This window comes from Heloderma suspectum, chromosome 2 (genome assembly GCF_057233095.1).
Source record: "Heloderma suspectum isolate Gila_16-S chromosome 2, 16-S_ref, whole genome shotgun sequence".
NCBI lineage: Eukaryota > Metazoa > Chordata > Lepidosauria > Squamata > Helodermatidae > Heloderma > Heloderma suspectum.
Genome location: NC_139459.1, coordinates 251058499 through 251079401, shown reverse-complemented (window position 1 = coordinate 251079401; position 20903 = coordinate 251058499). Strand labels below are relative to the sequence as shown.

Sequence of the window (20903 nt, the reverse complement as noted above, 5' to 3'; positions counted from 1 at the left end):
ACATATTTTGGTTAGAAGATCAGTAATTTCATATTTGAGTTGTTTGAGAACACTAGGATGGATACATTCTGTGCCCGATGATGTATCTACTTTCAATTTATCAATAAAGCTGAGAACGTCATCTTTTGTCACTACTATTTGTCTCAGTTCATCTGACTCCCTTCCTGAAAACATCAGTTCAGGCACAGACATCTGTCCTATATCTTCTGCAGTGAAGATGGATGAAAAGAATTCATTCAGCTTCTCTGCAATCTCCTTGTCCTCCTTCAGTACTCCTTTAACTCCATTGTCATCCAATGGTCCAACTGCCTCCCTAGCTGGTTTTCTGCTTCTGATACATTTAAAGAATTCTTTATTGTTAGCCTTGATATTATTAGCAATATGCTCTTCAAAATGTTTTGCATTTCTTATTATCTGTTTGCATCACCTTTGTGCAAGCTTGTGCTCCCTTTTGTTTTGTGCAAGCTTGTGCTCCCTTTTGTCTCACTTGGGCAAGACTTCCATTTTCTGAAGGAAGCCCTCTTTTCTCGAATAGCTTCCTTGACGCTGCTTGTTAACCATGCCTCTTGGACTTGGTGCTACCTTTCCTAACCTTACCTGTGGTATACATTTTAGCTGGGCTTCTATTATTGTGGTTTTGAGTAATCTCCAAGCATTTCGAAGGGATTTAATCCTCTTGACTCCCCCTTTTAACTTCCTTTTCACCATTTCCCTCATTTTAGATAAGTTTCCCCTTTTGAAGTCAAATGTGACTGTGTTGGACTTCCTGGGCAATTTTCCACTTAAATATATATTAAATCCGATAGCACTGTGGTCACTGTTTCCAGTTGGTTCAGCAACATTTACATCTTGTACTAGGTCCTGGGCAACACCACTTAGGATTAACTCCAAGGTCGCCTCCCCTCTGGTTGGTTCCATGACCAACTATTCTAGGGGCACAATTGTTTAGGGCATCGATAAATTTAACCTCTTTGTCATGACTGGAAAATGCATTTATCCAGTCAATGTGGAGGTAATTGAAGTCACCCAGTTTTACAACTCTTCCTTGTTTGGAGGCCTCCCTGATTTTGTTTTCCATCTCAAGGTCACTGTGAGCATTCTGGTCTGGGGCATGATAGAACGTTCCTAGCACTAGTTTTGGAGCATGGTATTGTCACCCACAGTGCTTCTGTGGAAGAGCCTACCCTTTTAGGTGTTCTAGTCCACTCGACACTATGCCCTCTTTGATGTACAGTGCAACACCTCCCCCAGTATGCCCTTCCCTGTCCTTCCTGTAGAGTTTATATCCATGGCCTTCTCTCTGTCCCATCAGCCAGGACAGCTGGGCTGGTGAGGACAAGGGAGAGGGCCTTCTCTGTGGTGGCCCCCACTCTGTGGAGCTCCCTCCCTAGGGAACTCCACCATGCCCCCTCTTTAATGAGCTTCTGCCATGCATTAAAAACATGGTTGTTCAGGCAGGCATTTGGGGTGGGCTAGGGTAATTTTAGAAATGTGATGTTTTTAATGTTGAATTTTATTGTATAAACTGTTTTTATTGTTGTACATCGCCCAGAGTGGCTGGGTGACCGGCCAGATGGGCGATTAATAAATTTAGTTAATGAATTGATATCTATCTATCTATCTATCTATCTATCTATCTATCTATCTATCTATCTATCTTTCTATCTCCAGAGATGATAGTATTCCACTGGTTCTCTCCATTCTACCAGGTTTCTGTAATGCCCACTATATCCAGTTTCTCTTTTAAAACCAAGCACTCCAGCTCTCCTGTTTTGGCTCAGAGTCTTCTAGCATTTGCACAGAAACACCTATACATGGTTTCCCTCCCCAGATGCCTCTGATATGTGCATCTTTTGCTGTGGGACTTTGGCCCCTTAGATTGGCTAATGTGTTCTGCCATGTACTCCTGGCCTATTTCCTCCCCTTCTACATTTGGGCAATCAAAAACATTTTCATCTTCATCCCTTTGGGAAGATTTAACCTGAACCGGATGCTTCCCAGCTCCTGTCGGCTTTCCCCTAAGGTTTAGTTTAAAAGCTGCTCTGCCACCCTTTTTATGTTTAGCGTCAGCTGTCTGGTTCTGTTTTAGTTCAAGTGGAGTCCCCCTTGTACAGGCCCAGCTTGTCCCAAAATGTTCCCCAGTGCCTAACAAATCTGAATCCCTCCTCCCTGCACCACCATCTCATCCACGAATTTAGATTCTTCAGCTTCACCTGTCTAGCTGGCCCTGTGCGTGGAACAGGTAGCATTTCAGAGAAAGCCACCTTGGTGGTCCTGGATTTCAACCTCCTACCTAGCAACCTAAATTTGGCTTCCAGGTCCTCACAACTACATTTTCCCACATTGTTGGTACCAACATGGACCACAATCACCGACTCCACCCCAGCACTATCTACTAAGCTATCTAGATGGCGCATTATATCTACAACCTTTGCACCAGGCAGTCAATTCACCATGCAGTCTACATGCCCATCACAAACCCAGCTGCCTGTGTGTCTAATGATCAAATCTCCCACTACCACAAGCCCTCCTCCCGCTAGAGGCACATCCTGAGTGTGAGAGGATACTTGTTCGTCTTGCGAGGAATGGGTCCCGTTTAAGGGATCATTTCCTTTTTTCTCAGAATGGCACCCTCCTTCCCTGAGACCTGCATTCTCCATGACAGCAGAGCAGCTGTCACCCTGGGAGTGGGACACAGTTAATAGGTCCCTGAAGGTCTCATCCACCAACCTCTCTGCCTCTCTTAGCTTCTCCAGGACAGCAACCTTGGCCTCAAGGGAACAAACTTGTTCCCTGAGAGCCAGGAGCTCATTACACCGAGCACACACCCACAACTTCTGTCCAGCAGGCAGATAGTTGAACACATGGCACTCAGTGCAATACACTGGATAACCCCTGCCCCCTGCTGACTTTCTACCCTCGTAACTGGTTTTTTATTTGGGTGTGTTTTCCCTGAAAAACTTAGTTGTTTACTACAAGAAGGTGGGGAAATTATTTATAGTTATTTATTTACAGTTACTTCCTATGAGTAGGGAGGGAAGAGTACACTGTCCTGGCTTCCTTATCCTGTTGCTAAGCTCACACAGTTGCTTAACTCGCTTGTTTGCTGACACTTTGCCCCTGGGGCTGAGCCACTTCGTCACTGGGGCTCATCACGCTTGGAGAGCTGGCTTCCTTGCAAGCGTGCCTCCTTATATAGATAGGCCCAACCGCTGCTGCAGTGAATCTGATTGGAGGGCCTCATTTGAAAACCAGGGGAAGCTGTGTGTGAACTCCTAAAGCCTGAAGAGCAGCAGGATTATCTGTCTCCCCACTCACTTCTGCCATCCACACTGCCCTGCATTTTGCAAGCATTTCATTTTTAGTTGAGCTTTGGAGGCTGACCTTTCCCTGTTGCCTGTGCTGAAGTGCACATCTGTCTTGCTTCAGTGGCATTTGTGAATAAGTCAGCTGTCTCTCCCAGCCCACCCTAATCTAATAAGTATAAATGTAACGTAGTACTGTTACCACTGGAAAAAAAGAACTTACAAGAGTAGTGTGCAAAGTCTAATGTGTGATTGTGGGTTGCTTTGATTGATCATATGGAGATGCCTTACATTTTATTTGTGTTTTAGTGAATATGTTCACAGTTCAGCTGAATAGGTACCCACAACTGAAGAGTCATCGTCCCCATCAGAGTTGCTCCTAGTCCATATGAACATTTTTAAATGGTTGGACATGTACAATCCTAGTTTCATGTACTATCATGACTCAGTTTTGCCAGTAACTTTTAGTATTACTCTCCTCCATGGGTAGACATTTTCTACATTTTGGGTTGATATGAAGAGAGCAAAAGGCTTGAGAATGGAAGGTTTATGTTTGCAAAGGGTAAATACATATCATTTTCATTTCGACATCAGTGCTAACTAGCTTATTGTGCATTTGTTTTTACAGCCTCTGTCAGTGAGAGATGCCCAGATATGATTAATTGGCACTACTGGAACAGGCACTGTTACTATTTCTTAAGTGATTTTGGTACTTGGAAAGAGGCGAATACGTCTTGCAGTCGGTTTAGGGCTGCTGAACTTCTCTGGATTGAAGCTGAAGCTGAACTGGTATGATGATTTATATTCCCCCCCACTTCTGGTGACTTTCATTGGCTTAACTGGCCACTACTCCTAGAACCTAAAGCACCTGTGTAGAAGTATCACATTTCAGAAGAACACTGGACTCACTGTTTCATAAACACTCTGGGTATTAATACAGTAGCAATACTGTTTTTATATTCCAGTTAGCAAGTTGGCATGCGTTCCTATACTGATGCAGTTGCCAATAATTATGGCAAGAATTTCAAGCATCTTACATCTAATTTTGAAAAGGTAAAACCTGATAGGTCTTGTTCATATCACCCAAGGATACTATCCATGTGGTGGAGAAAGCACATGCCCCCCTTCACACAAATAAAGCAGTCCTCACATGCATCAAGTCTATGCATGTATGGGCCTAAATGTAGAATGTCCAGGTCACAGGTTGCCTTCAGCCTTGTAAATAAGCCCACAAGAGTTACTAGCCTGCTTAAGGACAGAACAGAATTGCAAACAGCAGCTTTACTGTTTTACGTATCTGGAAAACTGATCCTTATTATTAACATTAGATGAACTGCATCCTAGAGTCATAAAGGAACTGGCAGAAGAGCTCTCAGAACCGCTGTCTATTCTCTTTGAGAAATCATGGAGGACCGGGGAAGTGCCAGATGACTGGAGGAGGGCTAACGTTGTCCCTATCTTCAAAAAGGGTAAAAAGGAGGAACCTGGGAACTACAGACCAGTCAGTCTGACATCAATCCCTGGGAAAATTCTGGAGCAGATCATAAAGCAATCCATCTGGAAGCACCTTGACAACAATGCAGTGATTACTCGAAGCCAACATGGATTTGTCAAAAACAAGTCCTGCCAGACAAATCTGATCTCATTTTTTGATCAAGTCACCTCCCTTGTAGACCGTGGGAATGCTGTAGACATCATATACCTCGACTTCAGCAAAGCTTTCGACAAAGTGCCCCATGATATCCTGATGAGCAAACTAGCTCGAAGTGGGCTAGATGAAACAACGATCCAGTGGATCCACAGTTGGCTACAGAATCGGACTCAAAGAGTGCTTATCAATGGGACCTTCTCAAGCTGGGGAGAGGTAACGAGTGGGGTACCGCAGGGCTCAGTCCTGGGCCCAGTGCTCTTCAATATTTTTATTAATGACTTGGAGGAGGAGGTGCAGGGAATGCTGATCAAATTTGCAGATGACACAAAATTGGGCGGGATAGCTAATACCTTGGAAGACAGAAACAAAATTCAAAGTGATCTGGATAGACTGGAGTGCTGGGCAGAAAACAACAGAATGGCATTTAATAGGGACAAATGCCAAGTTCTGCACCTAGGAAAAAGAAACCAAATGCACAGTTACAAGATGGGGGATACGTGGCTCAACCACACTACGAGCGAGAAGGATCTTGGAATTGTCGTCGATCACAAGCTGAATATGAGCCAACAATGTGATGTGGCTGCAAAAAAGGCAAATGCTATTTTGGGCTGCATTCATAGAAGCATCGCTTCCAAATCCCGGGAAGTACTAGTTCCCCTCTACTCAGCACTGGTTAGGCCTCATCTGGAGTACTGTGTCCAGTTCTGGGCACCACACTTTAAGAAGGATGCAGACAAGCTGGAGAGGGTTCAAAGGAGGGCAACAAAGATGATCAGGGGACTGGAAACAAAGCCCTATGAAGAGAGACTGAAAGAACTGGGCATGTTTAGCCTTGAGAAGAGAAGACTGAGGGGAGATATGATAGCGCTCTTCAAGTACTTGAAAGGTTGTCACAGAGAAGAAGGCCAGGATCTCTTCTTGATCATCCCAGAGTGCAGGACACGGAATAATGGGCTCAAGTTACAGGAAGCCAGATTCCGACTGAACATCAGGAAAAACTTCCTGAGTGTCAGAGCAATACGGCAATGGAACCAATTACCTGGGGAGGTGGTGGGCTCTCCCACACTGGAGGCCTTCAAGACGAGGCTGGACAGCCATTTGTCAGGGATGCTCTGACTTGGATTCCTGCATTGAGCAGGGGGTTGGACTCGATGGCCTTGTAGGCCCCTTCCAACCCTACTATTCTATGATTCTATGAACATGCACCATAGTCAGAACCATGTATTCTATCTGTTGTTGTTGTTCAGTCGTTCAGTCGTGTCCGACTCCTCGTGACCCCATGGACCATAGCACGCCAGGCCTTCCTGTCCTGCGCTCTCTCCCGGAGCATGCTCAAGTCCATATTCATTGCATCCGTGATGCTATCTAGCCATCTCATCCTCTGCCGTCCCCTTCTCCTTTTGCCTTCAGTCTTTCCCAGCATCAGCGTCTTTTCCAGGGAGTTTTCTCTTTGCATTAGGTGGCCAAAATATTGGAGCTTCAGCTTCATTATCTGTCCTTCCAATGAGCAGTCAGGGTTGATTTCCTTTAGGATGGACTGATTTGACCTCCTTGCAGTCCAGGGGGCTCGTAAGAGTCTTCTCCAGCACCACAGTTCGAAAGCATCAATTCTTCGGCGCTCAGCCTTCCTTATAGTCCAGCTCTCACAGCCATACATTACTACTGGGAAAACCATAGCTTTGATTAGACGGACCTTTGTCGGCAAGGTGATGTCTCTGCTTCTTACTATGCTGTCTAGGTTGGCCATAGCTTTCCTCCCAAGGAGCAAGCGTCTTTTAATTTCATGGCTACAGTCACCGTCTGCGGTGATCTTGGAGCCCAAGAAAGTAAAATCTGTCACTGCCTCCATTTATTCCCATTCTATATGACAGGAAGTGATAGGGCCAGATGCCATGATCTTAGTTTTTTTAATGTTGAGTTTCAAACCAGCTTTTGCACTCTCTTCTTTCACCCTCAACAAGAGGCTCTTGAGATCCTCTTCGCTTTCTGCCATTAGGGTGGTATCGTCTGCATATCGGAGGTTGTTGATAATTCTCCCAGCAATCTTAATTCCGACCTCTGATTCATCCAACCCGGCATTTCTCATGATGTACTCTGCATATAAGTTAAATAAGCAGGGTGACAATATGCAGCCTTGTCGTACTCCTTTCCCAATTTTGAACCAATCGGTTGTTCCATGTCTGGTTCTTACAGTTGCTTCTTGACCTTCGTACAGGTTTCTCAGGAGACAGGTAAGGTGGTCTGGTACTCCCATCACTTTAAGAATTTGCCACAGTTTGTTGTGATCCACACAATCAAAGGCTTTAGCGTAGTCAATGAAGCAGAAATAGACGTTTTTCTGGAATTCTCTTGCTTTCTCCATGATGCAGCGAATGTTGGTGATTTGATCTCTAGTTCCTCTGCCTCTTCGAAACCCAGCTTGTACTTCCGGTAGTTCTCGGTTCACATACTGCTGAAGCCTAGCTTGTAGGATTTTGAGCATCACCTTGCTGGCATGTGAAATGAGCGCAATTGTGCGGTAGTTTGAACACTCTTTGGCGTTGCCCTTCTTTGGAATTGGAATGTAAACTGACCTTTTCCAGTCTTGTGGCCACTGTTGAGTGTTCCAGATTGGTTGGCATATTGAATGCAGCACTTTAACAGCATCATCTTTTAGGATTTTAAATAGCTCAGTTGGAATACTGTCATCTCCACTAGCTTTGTTGTTACTAATGCTTCCTAAGGCCCACTTGACTTCACTCTCGAGGATGTCCGGCTCAAGTTCAGCGACTGCACTATCATGGCTATCAGGGACATTCAGATCTTTCCTGTATAGTTCTTCTGTGTATTCTTGCCACCTCTTCTTAATCTCATCTGCTTCTGTTCGGTCCCTGCCTTCTTTGTCCTTTATCATGCCCGTCTTTGCACAAAACGTTCCCTTGAGATCTCCGATTTTCTTGAAGAGATCTCTAGTCTTTCCCATTCTGTTGTTTTCCTCGATTTCTTTGCATTGTTCATTTAAGAAGGCCTTCTTGTCTCTCCTTGCTATTCTCTGGAACTCTGCATTCAGTTGGGTATATCTTCCCCTTTCTCCCTTGCTTTTCGCTTCCCTTCTTTCGTGAGCTACTTGTAAAGCCTCATCAGACAGCCACTTTGCTTTCTTGCATTTCTTTTTCTTTGGGATGGATTTCGTTGCTGCCTCCTGAACAATGTTACGGACCTCCGTCCATAGTTCCTCAGGCACTCTGTCTATCAGGTCTAATCCCTGAAATCTATTCCTCACCTCCACTGTATATTCATCAGGGATATGATTTAGGTCATGCCTGAACGGTTTAGTGGTTTTCCCGACGTTCTTCAATTTAAGCCGAAATTTTGCAAGAAGCAGCTCATGATCTGAGCCACAGTCAGCTCCAGGTCTTGTTTTTACTGACTGTATGGAGCTTCTCCATCTTTGGCTGCAAAGGACATAATCAATCTGATTTCGATATTGACCATCTGGTGACGTCCATGTGTAGAGTCGCCTCTTGTGCTGTTGGAAAAGAGTGTTTGCTATGATCAGCGTGTTTTCTTGGCAAAACTCTATTAGCCTTTGTCCTGCTTCATTTTGTACACCAAGGCCATGCCTGCCTGTTATCCCGGTGATTTCTTGACTTCCTACTTTAGCATTCCAATCCCCTATGATGAAGAGGACATCTTTTTTTGGTGTTAGTTCTAGAAGGTGTTGTAGGTCTTCATAGAACCGATCAACCTCAGCTTCTTCGGCCTCAGTGGTTGGGGCATAGACTTGAATTACTGTGATGTTGAATGGTTTGCCTTGGATTCGTACTGAGATCATTCTATCATTTTTAAGATTGTACCCCAGTACTGCTTTTCCCACCCTTTTGTTGACTATGAGTGCTACTCCATTTCTTCTAAGGGATTCTTGCCCACAATAGTAGATATGATGGTCACCTGAATTAAATTCGCCCATGCCTGTCCATTTGAGTTCGCTGATTCCCAAGATGTCGATGTTCAATCTTGCCATCTCATGTTTGACCACCTCCAGCTTACCTTGATTCATTGATCTGACATTCCAGGTTCCTAAACAATATTGTTCTTTACAGCATCGGATTTTCTTTTCACCACCAGACACATCCACAGCTGAGTGTCCTTTCGGCTTTGGCCCAGCCGCTTCACTCTTTCTGGCGCTACTTGGAAATACCCTCTGCTCTTCCCCAGTAGCATATTGGACACCTTCCGACCTGAGGGGCTCCTCTTCCGGCGTCATATCTTTTAGCCTTGTGATACGTTCCATGGGGTTTTCTTGGCAAGAATACTGGAGTGGGTTGCCATTTCCTTCTCCAGTGGACCACATTTTGTCAGAACTCTCTGCCATGACCTGTCCGTCTTGGGTGGCCCTGCACGGCATAGCTTATGGCTTCACTGAGTTACGCAAGCCCCTTCGCCACAACAAGGCAGTGATCCATGAAGGGGGTATTCTATCTACTATATTCTTATCTTATACTATACAACTCATTTACTTGTATAGTGTAAGAGTAGAGCTTTGTCTACTCTTACTTAGTAATTCATGGCACATGTAGCTCAAAGAAGCTTGGTGCTAAAGGTGAATTGCAAGCAGTGGGTTATATTCTCTTAATTAGTGGCCACCATCATTAGAAAGTTAGTAACTTCACAACTAAGCTTAAATCTTTTTTAGTTTGTATCCAGTTGATGGCACTGAAGCCATTCACAGTTATAGTAGAAAAAAGCACACAGGCCTTAACTGACAAATGTTTGCTCAGTAAAGGAAATCTTTCTGGCTGAGCAATAGCATTCTTGCACAATTTTGCAAATGAAATATCTCTGTAACAGTTTTAAGTTCATCCTATTAATTCAACAGTATATTCTCATTGTAGTTTGGTGGTAGAGAATGAGAAAAGTGTTTGGCTAGAGAAAGGACTTCCTCATGTCCAAAGTTTTCAAGAAGTCTTCCTTCGAGCCAAGGAAGTGTGTCAAAGACTTTCATGTCCTTTAAGTGTGATGATTTTCCAGTTCAGAATAATTTCTGTAGATACTCTGTTTCTTTTAGTATAATTTTGTGTTTGTCCTTTTAATACTGCACTTCTTCCATTTCTGCCCTGATCAGGGACATACCATTGAATTGATCATCAAGTTGCTATGAATTCTTCCTCTTCCTGTCTTGGTTGATGAAGGAGGAGGTGAGCTTTTTCTAGAGTGGAATTCACTTGTGTGATCAAGACACATTCTTTTTGGAATACTTCATAGATGTATGAGGAAATCTAGAAAGAAACGACATAACTTAAAACGGCAACATTTCTTAATATCCATCTTGTCCACTTGAATTGGATACATGCTCCAGATTAAGAGTAACTTTAGGCAAGCTCACAAATTCTTCAGGGTTCATGCTTAGCTCACAACCCACCTCAAAGCATTTAAATCCTTTAGTTTTATAACTTTCTATTCCAGATTAGAAGATAGAATTGTTAAAAACTGTGTGAAGCATATCAGAACAATTTCAAATTTTATCAAAATCAGGTTCTCCACAGGCATCCAGAACAGTTAACTGTAATATGTGAGCAACACAGTAAACTGAAATCAGTTATTTTATGATATCCTGGAACTTCACAACAAGACCATCTTTATATCCTAGCATATTAGCAGCACCTTGTGTTCTCATGCCAACCTCGTTCTCATGCCTGGCCTTATTCAAGGCCGTAGTTGCTGTTTGCAAAATAGTCACCAGCAGTTTCACAGTTTGAAGAATTATTTTCCTTTAGTTTATTGTATATGTCTAATATAGACCACAGCACATGACTGATTTGAGAATCTGTCGAACCATCTAACAAAATGCTGATACAAGGTGACTTACATATATCATCTACTTTGATTATGACTCCAGTTTTCTGTAAAGTTTATAGACATGGTTTGCACATCATGACAGCAATTCCTGGGTTGTTTAGCCTAGGAATTTCAGGGACAAGCAATAAACAACTCAGAATTTCTGACTTCACATGTCATGAAACAACCCTGAAGCAGGGCATTCCTGGGTTGTTGAGCGAAAGTGCAAATGATGAGCATGTGGCTTGTGTGGTCCTCTCGTCCCTTCAGTTCCCGCTGTGACGTATCAGCCAGACCACAGAATGTTTTCAAAATGATTGAGTGATTTACAATGAAAAGCAACATAATGAGATGCATTGAAAAAATGTTCCTTTAAAAAACAATTCCCTGGACATTTTCATCATATATTTTGCTAGAGAAAAACTGACAGGGGCTTTTTAGCTTCTGTTAGTTTACAGAAAGCTGATGCACTTGACTAAGAACATAAGAGCCATGCTGGATAAGACCAAGGGTCCATCTAGTCTTGCATTCTCTTCACACAGTGGCCAACCAGCTGTCAACCAGGAACCCACAAACAGGACACAAGCGCAACAGCACTCTCCCATCCCTGTTCCCCAGCAACTGGTGTACATAGGCTCACTGCTTCTGGTACTGGAGATAGCACATAGCCATTGAGACTAGTATCCATTGATAGCCTTTTTCTCCAGGAATTTGTCTAAGCCCTTTTAAAGCCATCCAAATTGGTGGCCATCACTACATGCTGTGGTAGCGAATTCCACACTTTAACTATGCACTATGTGAAGAAGACCTTCCTTTTATCTGTCCTGAATCTCGCACCAATCAGCTTCATGGGATGACCCTGGGTTCTAGTATTTTGAGAGAGGAAGAAAAATGTCTCCCTATCCATATTCTCCACACCATGCATAATTTTGTACACCTTTTGTCTCCCCTTACTCTCCTTTTTCCCAAGCTAAACAATCCCAGCTCTTGTAACCTTCTCTCATAGGGGAGATGCTCCAGCCCCTTGATCATTCTAGTTGCCCTTTTCTGCACTTTTTCCAGCTCTACAATAACTTTTTTTAGGTATGGTGACTTCACACAGTATTCCAGGTGTGGTTACGCCATAGATTTGTATAAGGGCAGTATGATATTGGCAGTTCTATTCTCAATTCCTTTTCTAAATATGCCTAACATGGAGTTTGCCTTTTTACAGCGGCCGCACACTGGCTTGACATTTTCATCAAGCTGTCCACCACAACCCCAAGATCTCTTTCTTGGTTGGTAACTGCTAGCTCAGATCCCATCAGGCTATACTTGAAGTTGGGATTTTTTGCCCCATGGTGCATCACTTTACACTTGCGTACATGGAACCTCATTTGCCATTTGGATGCCCATTCTCCCAGTTTGGAGAGATCCTTTTGGAGCTCTTCACAATCCCTTTTTGTTTTAACCATCCTAAATAATTTGGTGCTGTCGGCAAACTTGGCCACTTCACTGCTCACTCCTAATTCCAGATCATTTATGATCAGGTGGAAAAGCATTGGTCCTAATACAGATCCCTGTGGGACCCCACTATTTACTTCCCACTAGTTTCATGATGCCTGAGAAGTCACTATTTTAAAAGGTCCAGTCTAACTAACTGCTGATTTGATAACTTATCATGAGTAGTATAATTTTTGCATAAAGTTCAGATGAGTGTATTCCTTGTATTTCTAACCATGAGAACTGTGAAATCCAAGATTTTTTAAATTGTTCTAGGTCCAATAAATTATCTTACCACTTCCATGGCATCCCTGTCTTGTTGTTGTTGTTGTTGTTCTTGTTGTTGTTGTTCAGTGGTTAAGTCGTGTCCGACTCTTCGTGACCCCATGGACCATAGCAAGCCAGGCCTTCCTGTCCTCTGCTCTCTCCCAGAGTGTGCTCAAGTTCATATTCATTGCATCAGTGATGCTATCTAGCCATGTCATCCTCTGCTGTCCCCTTCTCCTTTTGCCTTCAATCTTTCCCAGCATCAGGGTCTTTTCTAGTGAGTTTTCTCTTTGCATTAGGTGGCCAAAATATTTGAGCTTCAGTTTCAGTATCTGTCCTTCCATTGAGCACTCAGGGTTGATTTCCTTTAGGATGGACTGATTTGACCTCCTTGCAGTCCAGGGGACTCGTAAGAGTCTTCTCCAGCACCACAGTTCGAAGGCATCAATTCTTCGGCGCTCAGCCTTCCTTATAGTCCAGCTCTCACAGCCATACATTACTACTGGGAAAACCATAGCTTTGATTATATGGACCTTTGTCGGCAAGGTGATATCTCTGCTTCTTACTATGCTGTCTAGGTTGGCCATAGCTTTCCTCCCAAGGAGCAAGCGTCTTTTCATTTTATGGCTACAGTCACCATCTGCGGTGATCTTGGAGCCCAAGAAAATAAAATCTGTCACTGCTTCCATTTCTTCCCCTTCTATATGCCAGGATGCCATGATCTTAGTTTTTTTAATGTTGACTTTCAAGCCAGCTTTTGCACTCTCCACTTTCACCCTCAACAAGAGGCCGTTTAGATCCTCTTCGTTTTCTGCCATTAGGGTGGTATCGTCTGCATATCTGAGGTTGTTGATAATTCTCCCAGCAATCTTGATTCCGATCTGTGATTCATCCAACCTGGCATTTCCCATGATGTACTCTACATATAAGTTAAATAAGCAGGGCAACAATATGCTGCCTTGTCATACTCCTTTCCCAATTTTGAACCAATCAGTTGTTCCATGTCTGGTTCTTACTGTTGCTTCTTGGCTCTCATACAGGTTTCTCAGGAGACAGGTAAGGTAGTCTGGTATTCCCATCCCTTTAAGAATTTGCCAGAGTTTGTTGTGATCCACACAATCAAAGGCTTTAGCGAAGTCAATGAAGCAGAAATAGACGTTTTTCTGGAATTCTCTTGCTTTCTCCATGATCCAGCGAATGTTGGCGATTTGAACTCTAGTTCCTCTGCCTCTTCGAAACCCAGCTTGTACTTCCGGTAATTCTCGGTTCACATACTGCTGAAGCCTAGCTTGTAGGATTTTGAGCATCACCTTGCTGGCATGTGAAATGAGCGCAATTGTGCGGTAGTTTGAACACTCTTTGGCGTTGCCCTTCTTTGGAATTGGAATGTAAACTGACCTTTTCCAGTCTTGTGGCCACTGTTGAGTGTTCCAAATGTGTTGGCATATTGAGTGCAGCACTTTAACAGCATCATCTTTTAGGATTTTAAATAGCTCAGCTGGAATACTGTCATCTCCGCTAGCTTTGTTGTTAGTAATGCTTCCTAAGGCCCACTTGACTTCACTCTCGAGGATGTCCGGCTCAAGTTCAGCGACTACACTATCATGGCTATCAGGGACATTCAGATCTTTCCTGTATAGTTCTTCTGTGTATTCTTTCCACCTCTTCTTAATCGCATCTGCTTCTGTTAGGTCCCTGCCTTCTTTGTCCTTCATCATGCCCATCTTTGCACAAAACGTTCCCTTGAGATCTCCAATTTTCTTGAAGAGATCTCTAGTCTTTCCCATTCTATTGTTTTCCTCGATTTCTTTGCATTGTTCATTTAAGAAGGCCTTCTTGTCTCTCCTTGCTATTCTCTGGAACTCTGCATTCAGTTGGATACATCTTCCCCTTTCTCCCATGCTTTTTGCTTCCCTTCTTTCCTTAGCTACTTGTAAAGCCTCATCAGACAGCCACTTTGCTTTCTTGCATTTCGTTGCTGCCTCCTGAACAATGTTACGGACCTCCGTCCATAGTTCCTCAGGCACTCTGTCTATCTGGTCTAATCCCTGAAATCTATTCCTCACCTCCACTGTATATTCATCAGGGATATGATTTAGGTCATACCTGAATGGTTTAGTGGTTTTCCCTACATTCTTCAATTTAAGCCGGAATTTTGCAAGAAGCAGCTCATGATCTGAGCCACAGTCAGCTCCAGGTCTTGTTTTTACTGACTGTATGGAGCTTCTCCATCTTTGGCTGCAAAGGACATAATCAATCTGATTTCGATATTGACCATCTGGTGATGTCCATGTGTCGAGTCGCCTCTTGTGCTGTTGGAAAAGAGTGTTTGCTATGATCAGCGTGTTCTCTTGGCAAAACTCTATTAGCCTTTGTCTTGCTTCATTTTGTACACCAAGGCCATGCTTGCCTGTTATCCCGGTGATTTCTTGACTTCCTACCTTAGCATTCCAATCCTCTATGATGAAGAGGACATCTTTTTTTTTGGTGTTAGTTCTAGAAGGTGTTGTAGGTCTTCATAGAACCAATCAACCTCAGCTTCTTCAGCCTCAGTGGTTGGAGCGTAGACTTGAATTACTGTGATGTTGAATGGTTTGCCTTGGATTCGTACTGAGATCATTCTATCGTTTTTGGGATTGTACCCCAGTACTGCTTTTCCCACCCTTTTGTTGACTATGAGTGCTACTCCATTTCTTCTAAGGGATTCTTGCCCACAGTAGTAGATATAATGGTCACCTGAATTAAATCCGCCCATGCCTGTCCATTTTAGTTCTCTCATTCCCAAGATGTCGATGTTCAATCTTGCCATCTCATGTTTGACCACCTCCAGCTTACCTTGATTAATTGGCCTTACATTCCAGGTTCCTAAACAATATTGTTCTTTACAGCATCGGATTTTATTTTCACCACCAGACACATCCACAGCTGAGTGTCCTTTTGGATTTGGCCCAGCCGCTTCACTCTTTCTGGTGCTACTTGGAACTTCCCTCTGCTCTTCCCCAGTAGTATATTGGACACCTTCCAACCTGAGGGGCTCATCTTCCGGCGTCATATCTTTTAGCCTTGTGATACGTTCCATGGGGTTTTCTTGGCAAGAATACTGGAGTGGGTTGCCATTTCCTTCTCCAGTGGACCACATTTTGTCAGAACTCTCTGCCATCACCTATCCGTCTTGGGTGGCCCTGCACGGCATAGCTTATGGCTTCACTGAGTTACACAAGCCCCTTTGCCACAACAAGGCAGTGATCCATGAAGGGGCATCCCTGTATACAGCTATATTTTTGATCCAAATTTGAATACAAATTGTATGCTTTTCTTGGAGGAGATGATAAAATAACATCTTCAGCTAAATTCTGGTCACCGAGCATTTCAGTTTCTCACACACACACCCTTTGATAAAAATCACAGCAATTATGTTTTTTGTATCACCTTGTTAGTATCTTTGCCACTACTTTTACCTGGGTTAGCTGTCATTACTCCTCTGAATTCTCTTATCTGACACAGAACTCTTCTCTGTCTAATCCTAAACTCTGTCTGACTGTCTGATGCCCTCTCTGCTCTGTTCTGAAAGTAAGCACCATGTATCATCATTGTCCATACAAGTAAATCATGGTAACTCTCCTCCCTGCCCCCATATGTAAAATTGTTGTTAAGTCCAACTTACTACAGTGCACTTCACCCCACACACGAAATCCTTATTAAATTCCATTTTTATTTGCCTTTTTCTCTTGGAAAGTCACACTGCGTTTGTTGGGGCTTACCCACAAGTGATCATGCAGAGAACGCATGCTGTCTAAACCTGCTCAACTGTTAGTAACAAGATCAAACCAATTTTTGCTAGCCTCCCTCCCCATAGATTTTTGCTAGCCTGCCTTTCTGTCATTTAAGGCACAGGGAAGAAGGGGGACTGAAAAGAGCCGACTTTTCTCCAGTTTACAGAAAGTTCCCTGCCTGGCTGCCTGGAAGCACTTCTTACTTGTCAATGGTAATCAGGCGAGTGGATATATACAGACCTGTGCTATTAGTGAGGCAGGAGAGCAGCAAGCAACCAAGAAATAATTCACTTCTTTCGACAAATAAGTCCTTTTATTTTCAGGTACTACAATAAAGTCCAAAAAAATGGGGCACGAATTTTTCCCCTTCCCCCAGTGCCAGTATAGGTCAGGACAAATCCATATAAATGAAATTATGTGTTCATATGCTTGTATGCCTATAAATCATGATCAGTTTACTTTCAGGTACATTCAGTTCACACTAAGGAGAGTTTCTGTCCAAAATTCCATGCTAGGGGTGGGGTTCGAAGTATGGGCAGGGCAGTTTATGAAATCACAGGCAAACCATTAATAAGTCATAAATCAATCCTGGCAAGTGGAATATGCAAATTTGGTCATGATGTCCATCAAAAGAGCATAATATAGTCATTTTAGCTTTGGTTATTAATGAAAGTGTGTAGGTCAGAATGCAAATCTAATTGGGGAAGGGGAACCAGTTAATTCATCCCACTGGCAGAACAGCTTCTGTCAGTGGAATAGCAAGGTGGCAATTCCCGGTCACCTTTGGAGCAGATTTTGGGAAGGCACAGGTGACTGAAGGAAGGAGGGGAAATTCTTGTTGTGTAAGTGGAAGCCTGCTTGCACAGTGTTGGATTCCATCCTAAATAAATACTTTCCACATCAGGGGTGGGTAAAATGTGGGCTGCCTGGTGCCCTCCTGACCTATTTTGTGGCCACGACACCAAATTTGTCACTGAAATTCAACATGGCAGCAGAAAAATTGGAGATCCTTCTTTAAAACATGGCATGTGGGGAGTATGTACCTTGTTATAAAGAAAAATTGTACTCCCACGAGCTTCCTGGGAGTGAGAGCTTTCTTTAAAACAAAGTGCATTCTCCCCATGTCCCTTGTTTTAAAGAAAAATCTGCACTTTTGCTATAGCAAATTAAGTGGTGCCAGGGAGGGTGTCACTCCAGTGGGTTTCAGGATGGGGGGAGGAATTGTCCCCTGGAAGTTACCCACTCCTGTTGTATGTTCACATAATTATACATATATATGTGCATGTAATTACAAGCACAGTACATAGAAAAATAAATATTTATTTTGTATTTAAACATAATAATACTAATAAATCATTAAATATTAATAATGCTTGATAACTAATACCTAAATTAGATCACCTGTACCTGATCACCTGATTGAAATAATGTTTGTGTTTGAATATGGTATAACACAACTGGTATACATGATAAAGATTATATGGCCACAGTTTATAAACTCATTCAAAACACTAGGGTAGCTTTAAACGATCATACAATTGTAATTTTTAGAACTTTTTGACATAGCACACATGTGCATATGCAAAATACATGCATATGCATATTGGACGTAATATAGATGTGCATAAGCATTTAAAAGATGTCTATGTTAGCCACATATAATACTGTACACGTCCACAGACATCAAGCAGAACTTTGATCACATGTTGTTAAAAAGTGATTCTGATTTTTAATTCAACAAACACCTGTGCTGAACAAAATTGTTTCAGGTTGAGGGAGCTGTTTACAAAGAAAAGGAAAAAATTCCACCAATACAAGCTCCTCTTGAGCAGAATGTAAAGAGGGCAGTCTACCAGGATGATCATGTTTGGGGCCAGACGCTGCTTCCAAGGCTTGTCCTTCCTTTCCCAACAAGCTTGGGCTGGATTCAGATGGATGATGGACTATATGAGCCATTTTGGATAATACTTGCTGCAGCAGTAATTGTGATCCATTTTTTAAATTGTTGTTAGTTATAAGTGCTAACAACTCTGCTAGCCTAATATTTATTTATTATTTTAAATGATTTTTAGGCTGCCGTTTAAAAGTAGAACATTAGAACCTAATGTTGCCTGCATAAAACAGATCAACACTGGTCTGAAATCAGAGGCATTTTCTGTTGTTGGGATGGGAGCAAAATTGGGTCATTAGCCAAATAGTAATCTTCCTAAACATTGTGAAAACCCCTTCCCTGTTTTTTAAAATCAGTGCTACCTTGCTATTTCTATTTTATTCCTTATCCTGATTTCAATTGTAGAAATGGTTACAAACGTTTGTAGGGGAATCAGTATGGATAGGACTGCAAGATATAAACCATGATAACATCTGGGCTTGGTCACATGAAGATGATGCAACAAGTACATTGGAATGGTATGTATGATAGTTACCTAATTTTCATTAGGCATCTGACCCAGTCCATAACTGTTGGCACTTCAAGCAAATCTGTTCCTTGAACTCAGTTGTATATTACATCTATGTAAATAGCTGTGAAAAGGCTCAACACAGATAAATAAAATAGTACCTGGAACCACTGTGATGCAGATGCTATTTGGTATCAGTGACGAACATTGCTTCTAAAAACACTGAAAACAATTCAGGGTGAGAAGAAAGTAGATTAGATGTTGGAAAGAGTTATGGAAGTATGAGTAATTAACAGAAGGCAAGTTTGTGTTTTTTAAACATAGGGCAATGAATACATATTTATTTTATTTTAAAATATTTCTATACTTAGGCTAAAAATGTATCATGTCTGGTTGACTCTTTATCTTTTCCCACTCACATTTAACTTGTTGCTTTGTTGCTTTTAACTTGTCGTTTTGAACAGTGGGTTGTTTGTTGAACCTTGGGGTTAGTGTGTTGTCTGAACACAGCCAGGGTGGCTTGTTAACCATGCAGTGTGGCTTATTTTTAAGGACACCTTGAGAACCCATGGTTTGCTGTTGGGTTGTTCAGGGTGGTTAACAAGCCACATTACATGGTTAATAAGCCACCCTGGCTGCATTGTATTGTTCAGACAATACAGTAACCCACCCTGTGGAAAATGTGCTGTGTTCAGGCAACACGCTAACCCACAGTTCAACAAACACCCCATGGTTCAAAACAACCCACACTCAACCACTGAGTGTGGGTTAGCATGTTGTGTGAACAGCCCCAGTATCTCTGTTCCTCTGTATTACATTTAGAATTTAGAGTATACATTTAAGGGGGAGAAAATAAAGATGAACTGCTGTTTCTTTTTTATTGTTGCAACTTTAAGACTGCAACCCTACACCTACATACTTGGGAGTGAGTCTCTCTGAACTCATATCTGAGCAGACATGCATAGGGTTGTGCAGTGTGTTTTAATTTGAATGTTGGAGGCAAATCTGCCTGGGCTGTGGCATTACTGTGGCAACCCTCTGCATTTAGAATTACTTTTCTCCCCTCCCTACTCTTGATTATCTTGTTGTGTGTGCGTGTAATTTGTATTCAGAGTGAAATTCTTCCAAAAATATTATAACTATCCCCCTTTCATTAGAGTGATGACACTGGGAAGCTTTTCCTTTCTCCTCCCCCTCCTCCCATTCTGAACCTGTTAACTATGTGAATACATTTTTAAAGAAATATCTGTTCTACATACACATGCAGCTGAGTATATCTGCTCCTCCGTGTTACATTTAGGATTTTGAGAGAGTGTGTGTGTGTGTGTGTGTGAGAGAGAGAGAGAGAGAGAGAGAGAGATGGTGGGGGATTAAGATGTACTGTTGTTTCTCTTTTATTGATGCATCTTTAAGGCTGCAATCCTGTACCCACTTCCTGGGAGTAATTCCCACTGAACTCAGAAAGACTATAAGGCCATTTTGTGATTTGCCAAGTGTACGGGGGGGGGGGCACTTTGTGACATGCCCATAATGCTTCCTTAGAATCTCAAATGTGCCCACGGACCAAAAAAGGTTGGAGACCCCTGCCATAAATTATTTTAGTAAAATATCATTTTATAAAATTAACATATTTATCAGACATATTGGGTTTATATATAGATACAAATTTGAAAGTCCAATTGTGTGAGCTAATAGGCTTTGATTCTCAAGGATTAGATATATAGGTATATTGTTATCAGACAAAATATCCAATATGATCCAAGACAAATTATTTCTTTCCACTAATTTCTTAGACAGATATTGATTTAAGGCAATGGGTAAATATGAAATTTTTGTGGACAGACAGAATTTCAATCATTAAATTGAAAGTACTGCCAAAGTTCATATTTTAAAATTATTTCCTTTTGTCATATGAAAAATATTAAATTGAATACAAAGGTTTTTAAACAAGTTTATTTGGAACCATAATAAACCTAGATTTAAATGCAAATTTTGCAACAAGACCTAACACAAAGAAGCATGGCAGTACTGGATGGTTGCGTGATCCTCTCAAGTACCTTCCCTAAGAAAGGGGTATTCACAGCTGGATGGTAGTTGTCAAATACCATTGGATCCAGAGTGGGTTTCTTCAGGAGTAGTTGTACTACTGCCTCCTTAAGGATAGCAGGAACCACCCCTTCACGTAAGGCTGCATTTACCACTCCCTGGA

At 42.3% G+C, this 20903-nt stretch overlaps 1 protein-coding gene across 1 annotated transcript in view; it reads left to right on the top strand.

The window, feature by feature from the left end:
• Positions 1-20903, top strand: part of LOC146354382 (uncharacterized) — a 185137-nt gene that overhangs the window by 59347 nt on the left and 104887 nt on the right. Inside the window, exons 16-17 of the mRNA XM_084838718.1 lie at positions 3934-4094; positions 18592-18704. Coding sequence (XP_084694844.1) covers positions 3934-4094; positions 18592-18704 — 274 coding nt within the window. The remainder of the gene's footprint in view (positions 1-3933; positions 4095-18591; positions 18705-20903) is intronic.